We start from the raw sequence: 17,533 nt of genomic DNA on the forward strand, positions 1-17,533 counted from the left end.
TAATAGGGTGCCATAGGCCGGGAGCCCTTACACCACGGAAATGGACTGACACTGCCAATTAGAGCCCTCCCCCCTGAGAGCCAGCCAACCAGCACAGCACTGGTTAAGAATCTGTGGTTTTGGGGTGCCATTCTTCCATACTGTCTTTCTGGACAAACAGAAATGCCTGTGAAAATTTGTTGACCCCCAGAATCTCCCGTCAGAGGAAATAGGAGTGAATGTTCCATGGCTGACTGGCTGCGTGGTTGCCTGGCTAGTTCATTGTACCTGCCCCTTGAATTTAGGTTGGGCTCAGATGTGATTGTTGAATAGGTACAACCTCTGATAGTGATGCTGGCCTGTCTCTTCCCCATTGCTGGAGTCTCTGGCCACCATGAGCAGGGCAGCAAGTGTAAGCGGGGAGTACATCCTGTAGAAAGAGGCCCCTTAGACACTGCCTCTTGTCCTAGACACTTACTGCTCTCCCTCAGTGGTGGCCACTATACAAGATTTCCAAAACCGCAATGGCAGCTAATCCACTGGCACCCTCCCCAGGTCTAGATGCATTTCCAACCCTCCCCTGGTAGAACATCTCGTGGCTTCTAGCTGCAGAAGTCTGTGAGATATGCAGGGGTGTGGCCTTCGGTTCTTATTACTCATCTTACCCTCTAGGGCCCTCCCTCTCCTGACCACATCCTCCTCTCTGCAGCCCAAGGAGGGCTCTCAAATGCTACTCTTGTCCTGCAAAGCTCTCTTTAAGTCTGCCAGTGGCTCCTAATCTTTACACCGAAGTCTGCACCCTGAGCACCACCTATGGTCTCCCACCCCCATCTGTTCCCTGATGTGCTGCACCTTCATTGCCTCCTCTGGGCCTTTCTTGCTCTTCTGTTAGCTTCAAATGCCTTTCGCTGCTGAGTTAACTGGACATTTTTTCCCTAGAAGACTCAATTTGTTCTCCCTCTCTGGGGAAGCCTTCTGGAGTCCCCATTTTCTTGTCCAGCACAGAGGTCATCATTGCAGTTATGCGCTGTCATATTTGTCGCCAGTTACTCAGGCAACCTTGCTCGACTCAGCCTAGCAGGCCACCTGTCAGCAAGTGGTTGCTGAAGCCCAGGGCCAGCACACACACAGCTAAGAGGATGCCTCTGATGATTTAAGCATTGCCATCTTTCCTCCCTGTGCTCCTGGAACCCATGGACATCGGGGCCCTGCATTTCTCTGTTGAGAGTTTTGAGCAAAGCTGATGTATTGACTACTCTTGTCACGTTTCCTAGCCCGGCACCCTTAAGGAAAGTCATATGAGAAACTAAATTGTTGAGAATGTGGAAGTTCCTCTTAACTTAATTCGCCAAAGGAGCTGGTAAGAGGGCTAGGATCTTGTTCCCTCCACGTGTTTTTTTTTTTTTCCTTGTAGAGAAGTTTTTATAGTTGCAAAAGAGTGTTTTGGTGAATTCTCTTTCTCGTGGTCTGTGTCTGAAGGAATGATCCAGAGAATGTGTGAATTGTTGTTCTCTGTGATGGATTCATGCCTCACAAATGGTGAAGTCCCAGCACAGTTGGGCTCAAGAACCATTCCAGATACCAGCTACAGGAGTAAACAATCTTGCATACCCCCAGGACCTCTGTCCCAGCCTTCTGAGGGTCTTCGTGGCCCTGTGCGTGGGTTTGAGGACCCATGCATGGCTCTGGTGCAGCCCTTCTAGAAAACCATTTTTCTAGCTGTTATGTTCTCAGGCACCAGGTGCCCTGTCATGGGGCCTCTTGTCTTGAGGCAAAGCTCTGGACTATACTCCACACTGTGCTCGCTCAGCCTGGGAGATTGCGCTCTGACTTCAGTGCAGTCAGGCACCCTCAGGATGGATGTGCTCCCAGGGGTGGGGTGGGAGCTATTCCTAGTGGCAGGCCATTTTGATGGGACCTGCCTCCTCCTGTCCATTCCTCAGCAGGCTTTAGAAGCTTACACCAAGTAGAACCCATTCTCGGTCTACAGAGCAGGATGCCATTTCTGAGCCAGCAGTGTTTGCTGTCGTGTCAAACCTCCTCCCTCAGTCCAAAGAAAACTGGGCTCCAATCCCCACCACCACCAGGCATGCCTCTCAATAAAATCTGACCCTTGCAAATGAATTAACAATTTGACAGGCAAGAGGAATCCTGGGATTCTGGGCTCTTATTATAAAAAGAACCCAAGTTGGGCTAGACAAATGCCCTTAGGAAAAGTTGGCTTTTCTCTGCCCTTTAAGAAAGCCCAGAGGCAAAAGGAAGGGAAATCCCATTGAATTCTGATAGCCTTGGGACCCTGTCCCCAGGAGGTTGAGACCTTTACACCCTGACCCTGGGTGGATGCCCAGAACTGCACAAGGCCTGCTCAAGGTGGGTAAAGCTGTCCCCAGAAAGATGCTCAGTGCCAGCCTCTGAGTGTCTGTGCAGTGTGGCCAACAGAGGTAGGTGGAGGATGGCCCACATGTAGCTGTATCACCTGCTGCTTTTGTGGCCGTGGACATTCTAGGGTCTTTCTGAGCTTTGGTTTCTTCTCCGAGCCTGGATCCTATACTTTAAGGGCCCTTGTCTGGGAAACCCAGCAAAGAGAAGGGGTCTCCCTGCGTTGCTGGTGTGTGGAGTTTTACTGGTGGGGCTGGCGGGTCTCGCACGTTAGAGGAAGCCTGGTGGATCTTTGAATCCCTGCTAAGTTGCCCTGTCTTGCTTCTTTAGAGGTTGCTGGACCAGCCTTGTCATTCTTCCCACTTTCTGGGACTCTTGTGGCCTCACACAGTCCCAGGTTCTAGTCCACTTCTGACACTTATAGCTGCTCCTCAACCTGGGACACCATTTGCTCCCCAGGGTTCTGTGACCTCAGCTTCAATCTGGGGTTCAAGATCCTCATCTTACTGAGAGAATTAAAGGAGAAAGCTGCTTGTCTCACAGTGGGCACACAACATCATCCTCCCCTCCCATTTTTATAGATAATCAATGAAGCATTCCTGAGGCTGGACCTCATGGTCCTATGGGCTCTTACCCTGGGTGGAGACAGGAGGATTGTCTTTGTAAAGAGGGGCCTTTGGGTCCCAGGTGGTCCCAGGGAATGCCATGTGCACAGAACAGCTCTGGCACCCAGCGGCCACCCCAGTTCACTGAGCCCCTCCCCTAGCCTCCAGTTCTCTCTCATCTCAGGCAGGAGAGACACTGGCCCTTTGGAATGGGTCTCCCTGGCAGACCTGGCTTTGAGAGGGAGAGGATTTCTCACTTTTCTGGTTCACTACCTATGACGGGGAAGAGGTAGGGCCTTGAATATTGTGGGACACTAGCACCCCAGTCACCTAGATCAGCTGAACCCACACCAAGTGGTTGCCATTCTGGCTGGAGGCCTTCTGGACAAGGAATACCCTTTCCCCAGGGGCCCATTGCATCAACCCATCCTTATACCGTCACCCCATGCTTCCCTGAGGCTTTCATCCACTGCCATTCCTTCTGGAATGACACAGATCCCAGCCAGCCCCTCACCCTCAGGCAACCCTTCTTATCCTGTGCTCTGCCCCTGCCTGAGGCTCCAGGTCCCCAGGCCCAACATCCTATGTTCATTGTGGCATTCGACACTGCCCAGAGCAGACATTCCCTGGGCTGAGAGGACTGAATGGCTGCCCACGGAGACCTATGCCCTCCAGGAGTGGGGCTGACCCCATAGCTGCAGTGGGACAGGCAGCTTATCCATGTCCCCACCCCAGCAATCAAGGCTCGCAGCCTTGTCAGTCCTGACAAAGGCGTTCAAGTAGAAGTGGGTATTCTGGGGCCTGGATGTGAGGGACCGAGCCAAGTCGGGTGTTATAATCTCAGCAGGGCTGAGCCAGTGTCCCTGGAGAGCCCAGGGACAGCATGCCATGTTTACTTGGCACCTGCCTGTGTCCACTGCATCTGTTGTAGCCAAGGCCTGACATCCAGCCCTCCGCTGGTCAGGCCAGCAGCAGGGTTTTCCAGGGACTTTTCATGTCTTGCTTGCTGTCTGCTGTGACTAGTGTGGGGCTGTCTGAAAACTTAGGAAGGAGGGTTCTCGTTGCTCTGCTCTCCAGGTCCTCCCAGCCCCAGCCAGTGCTCTGGGTTCTGATGATCTTGGGTCCACCTGATAAGCTCTTGCCCTGCCTGCCTAACCGGACTTATGCCCTCTGCTTTTTCCCAGGAATTGGCAACAGAAAAGGCCAAGGCAGCAGCTGGGGAAGCCAAGGTGAAAAAGCAGCTGGTGGCCCGGGAGCAGGAGATCACGGCTATGCAGGCCCGAATGCAGGCCAGCTACCGGGAGCATGTGAAGGAGGTGCAACAGCTGCAGGGCAAGGTGGGCAGCAGTTTCAGGGGCACAATTGGGGGGCGAGGGAAGGTTGGAGCAGTCCCCAGAAGGCAATTGAAGATGTATGAGGGGGGATAGGAGTAGGGGGTTCTGCAGAAACTGGTTCATTTTTAGAGGAAGCAGCTGTTTCATCTGGCCAGATAATAGCAGCCAGCCCACAGTGTGTGTTTAATGTTACTAACCAGGAAGATGTAAAATAAATTTTAAAGAGCACCTTTTGAAAACAGTCTGGTCCCAAGTGGCCAGCCCTGTGTCTGGTCTTCTGGGTGCCTGCAGGTCAAGTTCTCAGCCTCTATGTGACCCTAGAGTAATGCTAGCTCTGCCTTCTCCATTTCAGGTTGGGAGGACCCCATAAAGCAAAAGACCTTAAAACCACACAGCTCTGGAGTAAGGCCAGCAGAGGGCGTGTCCAGCTTGGCCCACATAGTTAGAGCACTAGGCCTCATCTTCTCAAACCTGCACTCTGCTCATGTTGGGCCATGGGAGACCAGAGGGCAGGAACCAAGGCTTCCTCAGGGTTATTGTAGGCCTTGGCTATGGCCGTGTCCTTTGTCTCAGAATAGTCAACTCAGTAACATCAGAGGCAGAGTGCTCGGAACATTTCTGGGGCTCTAGGCTGAGCACTTGGCTGTAAGCTGGGAAGCAGAGGAGAGAGAATAGGCTCATGGCTGGGATTCACTCTTGGCCCCAAGCCCCTGATGCTGGAGCTGTGCAGTTTTTAGACCTCTTGTTCTTAGGAGTCTTTCCAACCTCGTGTGGAGAAGTATAGCTCTCAGGGGTTTTGTATGTGGGCTGTGACCTCACTAACTGTGCTCCAGAAGTCAACTCTGTAAGGTCAGACAGCACTCTGATTTCAGATCCGGAGTCTTCAGGAGCAGCTGGAGAATGGCCCCAACACACAGCTGGCCCGTCTACAGCAGGAGAACTCCATCCTGAGGGACGCTTTGAACCAAGCTACGAGCCAGGTGGAGAGCAAGTAAGCTCAGTGCTCCCAGTCACACTCTGCAGTGGCACATCCTAGGGGGCTCTGGAGCCAGGGATGGTCCCCGATCTTCTCTCAAGGCTGCTATGGAAGCATTCTAGTTTCTTACTGGACCTGGGGCTTGCTGCGTGCTTCTGTACCTCCCCATTCGGGGCTCCATCCTGACCCTCAATCTCTTGTGTGGTTCTGAAGCATAGCCAGTGTCCTCTCCTGTGGTCAGGCTGCTGGGTGAACAAGTGAGCTCCAATTTGCCCATGCCCATGCCCATCAGATCCTGGCTGCTGCTGGCATCTGCTTTCCTAGACGAGCAGATACTTTTTCCATGTCTGTCTTCACAAAAACCTGGTATGAGGCTTTTAAAAACTAATTGTGGTCCAGAACTTCAAGTACAAGTGGATTGTCCAAGATCAGAGTTTGATGTGGTGTAGGGACCTGCTGTGGGCCTGAGTGCCTTGACTCTCCACTGGGGATGGTCCCCTGTGCTAGAGGGACATTTGCTTTTGATACACTAGCAATAAGCACACCTGCTTAGCCGGCTTAGCAGAGTTCTTGACTCAGCATTGCCTCTCAGGAGCTGAAGTGCTAGGAAGTTGAGTGGGCAGACCCCAGAGGGCAGCACAAATCTCACCATGTTAAGTACACCTTGGCCTTCTTCAAGTTCCTTGATTTGAGCATTACAGTTTCAACAGGCTGGCCTGGAGGAAGCCTCCCTGCATTTCATTTTAATTCACATTTCTTTGGCTTCTCTTGGCCTGAAGCGTCCTGAAGGAATATTGCGTTTATCCCCAAAGCACCTTGACTCTTGTCAGTAAGAGAACTGATTAAGCCAGAGAGCACCAATACCCTCAGTCATTTAGTTGGAAGTCAGGGAGGGAGAATGTTGGCCCAGGAGCTAGACCAGGGAGGGAAGTTGGTGCCCACACATCTGTTTTTGCTGGCGGCTTCCCTGGCACGGACTAAGATCTGAAGGCCACCTTCCTTAGGCCAGTCAGTCCCTTCTCTGTAGAGATCCCCTGTGTGCACGTCTTCATCTCATTCCTGGCCCATCGGCAGATTGGAGGTTTGTGGCTACAGTTTCCTCTCAGCAGCCACAAGCAGAAGGTGAACACAAGGGTGGAGGAACATTCTGGCTTCCCCTGTCATGTAGAATTTGCTGCGGCCTCCATCCTCGGGAAAGCTCCAAAGCATGGAGACCTGTCACCCCAAGGTGGCAGACGCTGACTGTATCAATCTGCGGAAGCTTTGCACATACGAGATGGGTGTTCTTGGGCCCCTCCCAGAGGTATAAACCAGTTCCCAGAGGCTGCCCACCCAGTCTGTCTCCATCTCCGGGTGCTGGAGTCTCACCTTTCCCGTGAGCACTCCAATCTTAAATCTTGGTACTGTAAAGTATGAGGTGACGGCCCCGTAGAGGGCTTCAGGGTGGCTTCCCTGATGCAGATGAAGAAACTCAAGTTCAGAGGTGAGAACCTCCCACTCAATCCCCCAGCAGCAGACAGAACTGGTCTTGGCCAGGTTTCCTGCCTCCCAGGGTTGTAGACAGTCTTGTCTATGTCATTCATCTTGTCTGGTGCTGTCCCTTGGCTGGATCATTGGCCCTGCCTTGAAGAAGTGTCTTTCGTGCTAGTGAAGGAGGTCGGCATGTTGATTACCTCTTCATACTGGAAAAGGCGGGCATTGAGCGGCCCCTCTTTTCCTGTCAATCAAGTCTCTTTCCCACCCTCCTGAACTTCTCAGTGGTCCTGAAACCCAGCTTCAGTGTTGAAGTGTTGAGTGTGCAGTGCTGAAGGGTCCATTATGTTAAGTGCCTCAGCCTCCCTCTTTGGGTGAAGCAGGCCACATGGACTCCAGTGGGCTGCTGCCCCTGGCCCTGTGGGGGGACAAGGAGAAGCAGTCCACATTTGAGGGCTTGTTTGGACCCTGGTTAGCAATGAGAAGAGTGTCTTGCCTTTTTTTCTGTCCGAATTTCCAGCTGTTTCTAGAAGGGGCACCAGTAGGATATTTTAGTGCACACTTTGCTCTTTGCTCTTTCTGGTCCATACACCATGCTGATAAAACTCTACCTAGCTGATAATGCAAGAGGGGCTTTGGTAATGACTGCAAGACTTGGGTAACTACTTAAGAAAGAGCATGTGCCCTGGAGGGAAAGCTCAGATCATGGTCCCATTCACCTGGGGGCAGCTTTTGGGGTTGGCAACAGCTGACTCAAGCCCTCTTCCCTCTGTCACTTGGGGGCTGGTGACTATCTTGCAGGCAGAATGCGGAGCTGGCCAAGCTCCGACAGGAACTCAGCAAGGTCAGCAAGGAGCTAGTGGAGAAGTCAGAGGCCACACGGCAGGAGGAGCAGCAGCGGAAGGCTCTGGAAGCCAAGGCAGCCGCCTTTGAGAAGCAGATCCTGCAGCTGCAGGTGAGTCATGGTGGTGGCCATCTCAGTGCCCTGTTCACCCCGCTCACCAAGACTGTCTGTGTAGCAGGGACAGGCCAGGGCTTGCCAGGCCACACTGAGTCATGCCTTCCCAGCCATTACTATGACAGCTGGAGACTCAGGCAGGGCCAGCGCTGGAACCCTCAACCTTGGCTTTGTGAATAATCGTGATCGCTAATTAGCACGGAGTAGCTGGTTTCTATGTGCTAATAAGCATTGTTCTAAGCACTTTATAAGCATTAACTCAGCTAATTCTCATTGTGACCCTAATGAAGTAGGTTCTGTTACTATCTGTAATTTACCCATAAGGAAATTTGAGGTGTGGAGAAGTTAAGCAAGTACCCCAAGTTCACACAGAGGGAGGATTTGAACCCCCGGGTCTAGCCCCATGCTGTGTTTGTGCTCCCACACTCGCCATCACCTCTGGTTCCATAGCTCTAGCCGTAGCCAGCTAAGCTAATGTTAGCAGCCTCTGGCTTCAAGGCCAGGTGGGCACTTTTCCTTCTCAGCCTCTGGATGTGACCTGGAAGCTCTTGTTTTCCCAGAAGGATGCCCTTTCTCCTGAGGAAGGAAGATTGTTTCCTGTCCCCAAAGTGCACTGGGCAACATCCAGTGTGGTTCCTCAGCCTAGGTGCCTTGCTGCCTGTTGGCCTGATGACTTCTAGATCCTCCAGCTCGCCTGTTTTGGGGCAGGGTGACTGGATGTGGGGAGTCTTGATATCATGCCTGCTTTGCATTTAACTTTCCTGGATAATGAGGAAATCCTAGCATCCCAAAGGGCTTCGGGTCCTTTTTCTGCTCAGTCATTGAAGCTAGGCTACAGCACATAGGGTAATGGAGCTGTCTTGTGAAAGAGACAAACACAAAATTGTAAGAATAATGTTTGTATGAGACTAAAGGAACATGGACAAATAAACAGTTTGGGTTATTTAGGTGGAATCGAGATGGATAATATGGTGTTTACTGATTTTCATGTAAAGTGGGCTCTCCCAGACTAATGAAATCAGAACCACTGGGGTGGGCCTGGCCATGATTATATTTTAAAGGCTCCCAGATGGTTCTGGTGCTTCTTTGGCTAGAACCACCACTCTAGTGCCCAAAGTGTTGCCATTATGTATCATTTCTAAAGACGCAGCCTATGGCCAAGGCCTGGCTCTCATCAGTAAGCCCCAGACTCTGAGCATTTCCTGCCCTATCAGTCCTCAGGCTACTTGTCCTCAGCCTGGGGCCACACAGAGGAGTCCGTTCTATCTCCTTTGATCCCAAAGATTTTGGGAATGGCTGACCACGGTGGTGACCACAGGCCAGGATTTGGTGTTGACAGTGAAGCCTTGGTGTCTACTGCAGGATTTCAGAGCCTCGGTTTCCCCATCTATAACATGAGTGTGACTGTAGTACCTGCCTCTTGGGATGGCTGGGGATTAACCACACTGATACATAACACAGTGCCTAGAATAGTACCTTACATGGAAAAAGAGCTCAATAAATGTAAACTGAAAAGGGCCTGTTCAGGAAATTTCCAAGTTAGACTGGAGGTTTAAGTGAAAATGGGGCGCTTTTTCTGTATGACCCCTTCATCCTGAGCTAGCTTTTCGAGGGTTAGGGCAAGCATGGACTCTGGGCTTTTTTCAGTGGATGAACTGACTTTAGAAATCCCGGCAGGTTTTATAGATGTCATCGGGGTGGATAGCAGGGTGTCCTATGTGACCTCAGAGCTAGTTGAGGGCCTGGCCTCCCTCCAGCATCCTTATGGCCCTTTTCCCTCTGCCTGCTCCCCAGGTGTCTCACAAGGAGAGTGAGGAGGCCTTGCAGAAACGCCTGGACGAGGTCAGCCGGGAGCTTTGCCGCTCACAAACCAGCCATGCCAGCCTGAGGGCAGATGCTGAAAAGGCCCAGGAGCAGCAGCAGCAGCTAGCTGGTGAGGGCAGAGGCTTGGCTCAGAGCCTCTGGGCTGGGTGGTGAAGTCTTTGCTGGGGCCAGACCCATAGAATGGGCCAGTCCTATTGGCCAGGGAGGGCAGCATGAGATCCTGGACTTGGTTCCTCAGAAAGTCTGTGAGGCAGAGATTGTGCCCTGTCAGGGGACAGAATAGAAGTACAGGGGTGAGGCTCACCCCCATGAGAGAGCTGGGCACCCTGGCAGAGCCTGTGAGGACTGGGTTGGGGTAGAGCTTATGCGGGTTGGGTGTGGGGGATAGAGCCTTTGAAGGCTGGGCTGGGGAGTGGCGCCTCGGTTTCCCCATCTATAACATGAGTGTGACTGTAGTACCTGCCTCTTGGGGTGGCTGGGGATTAACCACACTGATACATAACACAGTGCCTAGAATAGTACCTTACATGGAAAAAGAGCTCAATAAATGTAAACTGTACAAGGGCCTGTTCAGGAAATTTCCAAGTTAGACTGGAGGTTTAAGTGAAAATGGGGCGCTTTTTCTGTATGACCCCTTCATCCTGAGCTAGCTTTTCGAGGGTTAGGGCAAGCATGGACTCTGGGCTTTTTTCAGTGGATGAACTGACTTTAGAAATCCCGGCAGGTTTTATAGATGTCATCGGGGTGGATAGCAGGGTGTCCTATGTGACCTCAGAGCTAGTTGAGGGCCTGGCCTCCCTCCAGCATCCTTATGGCCCTTTTCCCTCTGCCTGCTCCCCAGGTGTCTCACAAGGAGAGTGAGGAGGCCTTGCAGAAACGCCTGGACGAGGTCAGCCGGGAGCTTTGCCGCTCACAAACCAGCCATGCCAGCCTGAGGGCAGATGCTGAAAAGGCCCAGGAGCAGCAGCAGCAGCTAGCTGGTGAGGGCAGAGGCTTGGCTCAGAGCCTCTGGGCTGGGTGGTGAAGTCTTTGCTGGGGCCAGACCCATAGAATGGGCCAGTCCTATTGGCCAGGGAGGGCAGCATGAGATCCTGGACTTGGTTCCTCAGAAAGTCTGTGAGGCAGAGATTGTGCCCTGTCAGGGGACAGAATAGAAGTACAGGGGTGAGGCTCACCCCCATGAGAGAGCTGGGCACCCTGGCAGAGCCTGTGAGGACTGGGTTGGGGTAGAGCTTATGCGGGTTGGGTGTGGGGGATAGAGCCTTTGAAGGCTGGGCTGGGGAGTGGGTGGTGAGCTGAATGTGCTGCCACCTCCAGCCTTGTTTGTCATGGAGCCCCACCTGGAGCCATGGCTGTGGGCGAGCTGAGGCACTCCCGAGTTCATTGCTCACCTTCTCGGCTGACTTCTGGACCTTTCTGTCTCCTTGCTCAGTTAGCCCAAGAGGCCAGGTTTGGAAGGTGGACCTGTGGTCCCCAATGTTCACAGGTCACCTTTCACAATCAAGAGAGGATGGCGAAGTCTAGGGTACCCAGGGCCTCTAGAGAAAGAAAACAGATGACATCAGTTACAGCTCAGTGGTCACTTGCTTACCAGTATTTCCTGAGCGACATCCATGGGATGAGCGCAGTTGTGGGCACCAGGGTGGGGCCAAGAGTGAAGCAGTAAGCATCAGGGCATCATTCTAGCAGGAGAGACAGGTGTAGGTAGGTAGAGAGACACACATCAACAAGGTCACGGAGCCTTGTGCTCTGTGGGCTTCAAATAGCCAATGTGACCTAGGGTAGAGTCAGCAAGCTATTTCTGTTAAGAGCCAGGTAGTAAATATTTTTGGCTTTGTAGGCCAGATGATATCTGTCACAACTGCTCAGATCTGCTGCCATAGTTTAGAAGAAGCCCCAGACAATAAATAAACAGACAGGCCTGGCTGTGTTCTAGTAAAGCTTTATTTACAAAAACAAGGGTAGCCCATGGACTTGGTTTGCTGATCCCAGCTCTAATGGGCCAAGTGTGGCTTTAGATTGAGCAGATGGAGGAGATGTTTAAGCTGAGGTCTGTATGATGGGAAGGGGCCAACCTCACAGAGTCCAGGAAGGGACAGAAATGGATAGCACAGGATTCCTGCAAATGGGAATGAACTTGAACTTGGCCTGTACAAGAAACAGAAGTTCAGTGAGTGTGACTGAAGCAAGAAGACAAGTGACCAGCGTGGGGCCAGATGGGCAGGGCCCAGATGACCCTCCCTATGAAGAGTCTCATCACATTCAGTGATGAGAATGCTCAGAGCATTTAGGGCAGGGGGATGACATGATCGCATTTGTACTTTTGGATGCTCTGGCACTGGGTAGGGTATGGACCAGAGGCAGGAGTGGCCCAAGGGACCAGGGATGAGGCTACGGCACTCATTCAGGCCAAAAGACAACAGGCCTGCGCCCAGACAGCCACAGAGGTACTGGTGAGTTGGAGGCATGGACTTGGCAGACCATGGATGTAGAATCCATTGGCCTCGATGAGTGTGCAGTGAGGGTACAGAAAAGCAGAGCAGCCATTATGGGGAGGTTAGGAGTGCTAGGTTCCAGTTGCCTAAGCAGAGCTTCATTTGGAAGTGGCAGGCAGCTGAGCCTGGATTTGGAGGTGAGACCCGGGCTTCGGGACTTTGCAGAGTCACAGACACATGGATAACATTTACAGCATGGGACTTATCTGAGGTCATTGAGGGAGTATACCCATAGAAGGCCCGTGCCCTTGGTCTCAGCTAATGTGAGCAGTCTCCTAGAGAACAAACTTTTAGAAACTACAGTGACATCCATTTTAGATTTCTGTCATTTTCCTATGAGTGATTTGAGAGTGTTTCATTCTACCCTAATGAGTCCTCGAGAACAAAGCCAGAGTGTGACTTTCTCCAGTAGCTAATAAGGCGCCCCAGCAGTCAGAAGTATGTCTTAAACTCTCAAGCACACAGGGGAGGCAGGGGAGGGTGTCCTTGGTGCCCATGTGCTGAGGGGCTGGTGGAGTGTCCATCCTGGGTATTTCCTGCCCCTCACCCACTCTTGCTTTGCTTGTCCCGGCACAGAGCTGCACAGCAAATTACAGTCCTGTGAGGCAGAGGTGAAGAGCAAGTGCGAGGAGCTGAGTGTTCTCCATGGGCAGCTCAAGGAGTCCAGGACAGAAAACTCAAAGCTCACAGAGAGAATCCAGTCCATTGAGGCCCTGCTGGAGGCAGGCCAGGCCCGGGATGCCCAGGACACACAGGTCAGCCGGCACCTCCTCCCCAGGGCTGATGGGAGGTGAGGGAGAATGCCATCGAGTCCTGACCCCCCTGTGTAGAAGGATGAGAACAAATGGACCCCACCCTGACTAGTTGCCAAGTGAGGTGAGTCACATGGTGACTAAGGAACTTTCTTTCTGTTTCTCATTTCAGGCCAGCCGAGTGGAGGCCGACCAGCAGCAGGCCTGGTAAGTCGAGATGGAGGTCTCTAGCCTCAGCACAAGGTGGCCCAGGACCTGGGAGCCAAGGCTTTCAGTGGGGCACATAGCTCCCCTGGGAAGAACACTTTCAGAGGCCTCTGCCTTTCCCCTGTCCCACCAGTGGCTTTGAGGACAGGGGATATGCCTGGGCAGGAAAGAAAGCAGCCTTGCAAATAGCTCCTTGCCTCCTCTTACAGAGCAAGACTCATCTGTGTGGAGAGTAGTAGGTGCCTCAGCAGGGGGCTCGGACCTTCTGCTTCCACCCATCAATCCATGTCTTGATGGGGAAGGGTTGGGAGTTCTCTCTATATCTACATATGAGAGATTTTAGGGACTGAGTTCATATATCAAATAGGAAAAATGGTTATACCCAGAATGGAGAACCTGGGAGATGGCCCAGGCTTTTTGCAGATTTGGGATGTTGGTACAGTTCAGAGCTGACCAAGTTGCAGGTTTGTTTGCAAGGTAACTTCACTGCTGGCAGGCTTTATTTTACCTCTGTGTTGGCAGCCCAGCAGTAGGCTATGCTGGTGCTAAGGCTGGAGCTGACACCTGGGTGTGATGGCCAAAGTTGGGAGGCCTGGAGTCCTTGGGACTGTCACCTCTGGGGTGTGCATCCCTAAGCAGTTGCCCATGGGCTTGGGAGGTGGCTGAGTGGCTGGGGTTCCACAGGGCAGCCACCTGGGGGGCAAACCATGGAGGGTGTCCCTATGCAGATGGTCAGACGTGCCCCTGGCTATCAGCCAACAAGTTTTCCTTGTTCTGGTTGCTGCCACCAGTGAGTCATCTTCCCCATGTTCCCTGGCCTCAGGCTCCAGTGTTTGGAGGCTTTGGAAAGAAGCCAGCTACCCAGAGGGCCCAAAATGCCTTGTGGAAGCCAGAATCAAACCCTTTCCATCTTTCTTTCCCAGTATGCTTTTTTTCTAGAAAGCTTGGGCAAACTGTTTCCTGTGATATTTGTTGGGGTAGAGAGATTGTGTTTGTTTAAGTTTTTGCTCTTCTGTTTTTTAAGGTCAGATTATTGGGCCCCACAGCGAATTACTATGGTACTTGATTCATGGTACAAATAGGGTTGATTCCAATTTTTTGTGTCATGCAGATGTGTTTGCTGGAAATTGTTTTTTTTTCCCTCCTTCTCAGACAGTTTATTTGAAAGTTATATCTAGGCCAGGTTGTCATATTCCTGGTTTTCAAAAAGGTTTTGACCATGGCCCACAATAAGAAATACAGATATATATGTCCCCATCTGGTGTCAGTGGCAGCCCCCCTGTCCTCCAAGCAGGGCTTCTTTCCCACTTTCCAAGTGACTCCTGTGCTGATTCAAGTCAGCATGATCATTTCTGGACTTTAGATTTTACATTTCCCTGGGGTCTTCCTAGTCCTAATTCTACATCTTAATGCAGAAGGTGACATGTCAAAATGTCTATTTGAAGCTTGTTCCTCAGAATAGCAAGTACAGTTCTAGCTCTTTCACTTTCTGGATAATGAGAGTGGGCAAAGCCCACTGGGCCCTTTAATCTGAAGAGGGGTGTGAAAAGATGGGACCAACATCTTGCCAACCCTGTGGCATCTCGGGGTCATTTTGGGGCTGCTTTCTCAGAGGCCAGGCACAGAACTGAGGGAAGAGACTTTGGGTCTCAGCAGAATTAGGCTTTGGACAGAGTATGGTCCCACTGTACACAGTGAACTGAGAGTAGTGGCGCCTGGAGTCTCAATAGGTATGCAGGTGACAGCACTGTGAGTCTCTAGCTCAGGTGTCCTCTGAGAAGGCCTAGCCCGTGTCTTTTGAATGCCAGTCGACATGTTCTATGGCAACAGAGCAGGACCAGGTTGAGCAGAAACTGTGTAGGCAGTGGGCTCTTCACTAGAGCAAAAAGCTTCCTGAAAATATGACTGTCAGGGCCAGTCCCTGCACTGGTCACTGTGGCTGATTTGACCTCTGCAGTGTCAATGGACATTGTCACCAGGTGGGACTCTGGTAGCCTCTGGGGTTTGCATACCGGTTCTTGAGCACTCAGGATGAGTAGGAAGAGAGGTCAGGGTGGCTGCTTGGGCTTCTCCGAAAGCTTGTGCCCTGCGAGGTGGTTGGCAGAATGGGGTTGCTTCTGGCTAGGATGGGAGCCTAGGTAGAGAAAGGGGACCTCCCAAGATAGGGACTGTGGGGGCTGCGGGCCCTCAGAGCCTGGCAGTGATCCCGCTGTCTCCCTTCAGCCTCAAGGAGCTAGAGTCCCAGGTGTGGTGTCTGGAAAAGGAGGCGACTGAGCTCAAGGAGGCAGTCGAACAACAGAAAGTGAAGAACAACGTGAGTATCGGACATGTGTCTGTGTACATGCCGGGGACTAAAGGGGCAGTGAGGCCAACCCTGGACTAGTCAGGAAGGGGCCCATCTACCCCTTTACGTCCCATCGTGCTACTCACTGCTGAAAGCCTACCTTCTTTGGGGGGCTTGGGGAGCCTCTCTGCCTCTCAGGTCCATCCAAAGTCCCAGGGCAGACTCCCATTGGAACACCCTTGGTCACGTTCCCCCAGGCCCTCATGATGGGGACAGAATGTGCTGATTAGCCTGGCCAGGGTCATGTAATCACCTTGGACTGAGGAGGCTAGCATCAGGAAAAGGGGATGTGGAAGTGCCTCCTCTGCGGGGGGTACAAAGGAGCCTCGGCTGTGTCTTCCCCACTGGGCTGCCTGCCCATTACCCCTCACAGAGCTTGGGCTTTTGGGCGACCCATCTGCTCTCCCCAGGGGCAGCCCCAGCTGTACAGAGTCAGCCAAGGAGTCATTGCTTGCATTTTGGTGATAGGAGCCAGACTGACCCTCCTCTCTTCCAGCATCTCCCTGAAAAGATGCTTAGCCTCCTCACCACCTCATACCATGGCCACCCCATAGCAGGCTGTGACACCTCGGCCTTGTGTTAGTGCTACCCAAGAGAGGCCCAGTGGACGTGGGCCAAGAGAAAAGGCATTTTGTCCCTTTGTAGGCCCCCTGTGGAGTCTATACTGGGGTTGAGGAGGTTCTGCCCTGCTGAGACTGGCAACTCATGGGAAATGTGTCAGCAGCTACTTCACCTCGCTTCTGACCTTTTCCACATCTTCCCCCAGGATCTCCGAGAGAAGAACTGGAAGGCGATGGAGGCAATGGCCTCGGCTGAGAGAGCCTTCGAGGAGAAGGTGCACTCCCTGACCCAGGCCAAGGTCAGAATCCGGTCTTCAGACTCACCTGCTAGTCAAGACTTGATCAGCAGCACCTGTGTAGTTTAGCAAACCGTAAAATGCACTAACTGCCTGCAGAGCAGCCTTGGCCCTGGAGTTTCTCAGAAATCCACACCAGGGCCCCTCCAAGAGGCTGGCATACAGAGTGCCTCAACTCCTGCATCTCCCTCCTTCCCTTTTTCTCTTTTTCCCTCCCCTCCCTTCATTTCTCCCTAAGACAAAGAGGGAAAATGTACCCTTGGTTGCTTTTACTCAGCTGGGCCCTTTGCCATCAGGGGACAGAGATAGAGGCTGTGAGGGCTGTGAGCCCACCTGGCTGCTCCACCTGTTAGTGAGCTTGACATTGGGCTGTCTTCAAAACTCTGATATTTTGTCTGATCCTTCTGGTTTCTCAGGCCCTCTGAAATCCTGGCCAAGTAAGTTCTATGTTTGATCTTTACAGTAAGTCACAGAAGGGAAGGACATCTTTAGCACACTCTGGTCCTGAAGTCCACATTGGTCCCATGCTCCATGCAGCCCAAGTTGAGGAGAATGTAGGCATCTCAGTGTCTGGGTTCCTCACGTCACCTCTGGAGCCCTGGGCCAGAAGCTAGTGCTCAGGCCGTGGCTGGGGCATGTGGCCTACAGCAGCAGCAAGTAGAGGCCTCACCCATTCCATCTCACCACACATTTATATCTCTGATGAAAGGCCCCAGGTGGCGCCCCCCTGCCCCTATCACCCCAGCTTCACTGATGCAGAAGAAATGTCTGTCCTGTTATTGAGAGCTTTGCAGTGACTTTCATGAGCCTCCCAGGAAGCCCGAAGGTTGTATGAGAGAGAGGGCCCCAAGACAAGGTGGGAGGTGGAGGGCTGGCCTCTGTCTAGTTGTGGCAGCTATACTTAGACTCCCCAGAGTGACCTTGGAGTCTTTCTGTCAAATGCAAAATCTGTGACCAGAGATGTCATCTGACTTGCTTGTGGTCATGCAGCCAGATAAAGACAGGAGGTGGCCTCCAGGTCCTCTGGTTCTGGCCTCGAACTCCCACAACTGGGGGCCTGAATGGTGGTCACAGGTTAGGAGGTCCTTGGCAGGCCATTGGCATTGTCTGTGAATCAGTAGGTGAGCCAAGAAGGATCCTTTTCTGAGACCCAAGTCCAGACCATGTGGGTTCTGTGTTCAGGCAGGGCATCCATTTGTCAGCTGTCCATATGTGTGTTCTAGAACATTGCATGTTGGCTCTTATTCAGTTGAAGTTCCTCATGCTGCCCTTGGGGCTCAAGCTGGGGCTCAGGCTGTGCTGAGATTATGGGGGGCTGGCAATAGGCTCACCCTGCAGAGAACAGGCTATT

At 52.3% G+C, this 17,533-nt stretch overlaps 1 protein-coding gene across 4 annotated transcripts in view; it reads left to right on the forward strand.

Annotated features, from left to right (window-relative positions):
- Nucleotides 1-17,533, forward strand: part of RRBP1 (ribosome binding protein 1) — a 65,099-nt gene that overhangs the window by 38,703 nt on the left and 8,863 nt on the right. For all 4 annotated transcript variants that reach the window (XM_015597125.1, XM_006921567.2, XM_006921570.2 and 1 more), the window contains exons 6-13: nt 4,148-4,300; nt 5,170-5,288; nt 7,548-7,701; nt 9,499-9,637; nt 12,600-12,778; nt 12,948-12,982; nt 15,206-15,296; nt 16,093-16,185. In XM_015597125.1, coding sequence (XP_015452611.1) covers nt 4,148-4,300; nt 5,170-5,288; nt 7,548-7,701; nt 9,499-9,637; nt 12,600-12,778; nt 12,948-12,982; nt 15,206-15,296; nt 16,093-16,185 — 963 coding nt within the window. The remainder of the gene's footprint in view (nt 1-4,147; nt 4,301-5,169; nt 5,289-7,547; nt 7,702-9,498; nt 9,638-12,599; nt 12,779-12,947; nt 12,983-15,205; nt 15,297-16,092; nt 16,186-17,533) is intronic.

The sequence above is a fragment of the Pteropus alecto genome, unplaced genomic scaffold (genome assembly GCF_000325575.1).
Source record: "Pteropus alecto unplaced genomic scaffold, ASM32557v1 scaffold45, whole genome shotgun sequence".
NCBI classification, from domain to species: Eukaryota; Metazoa; Chordata; class Mammalia; order Chiroptera; family Pteropodidae; genus Pteropus; species Pteropus alecto.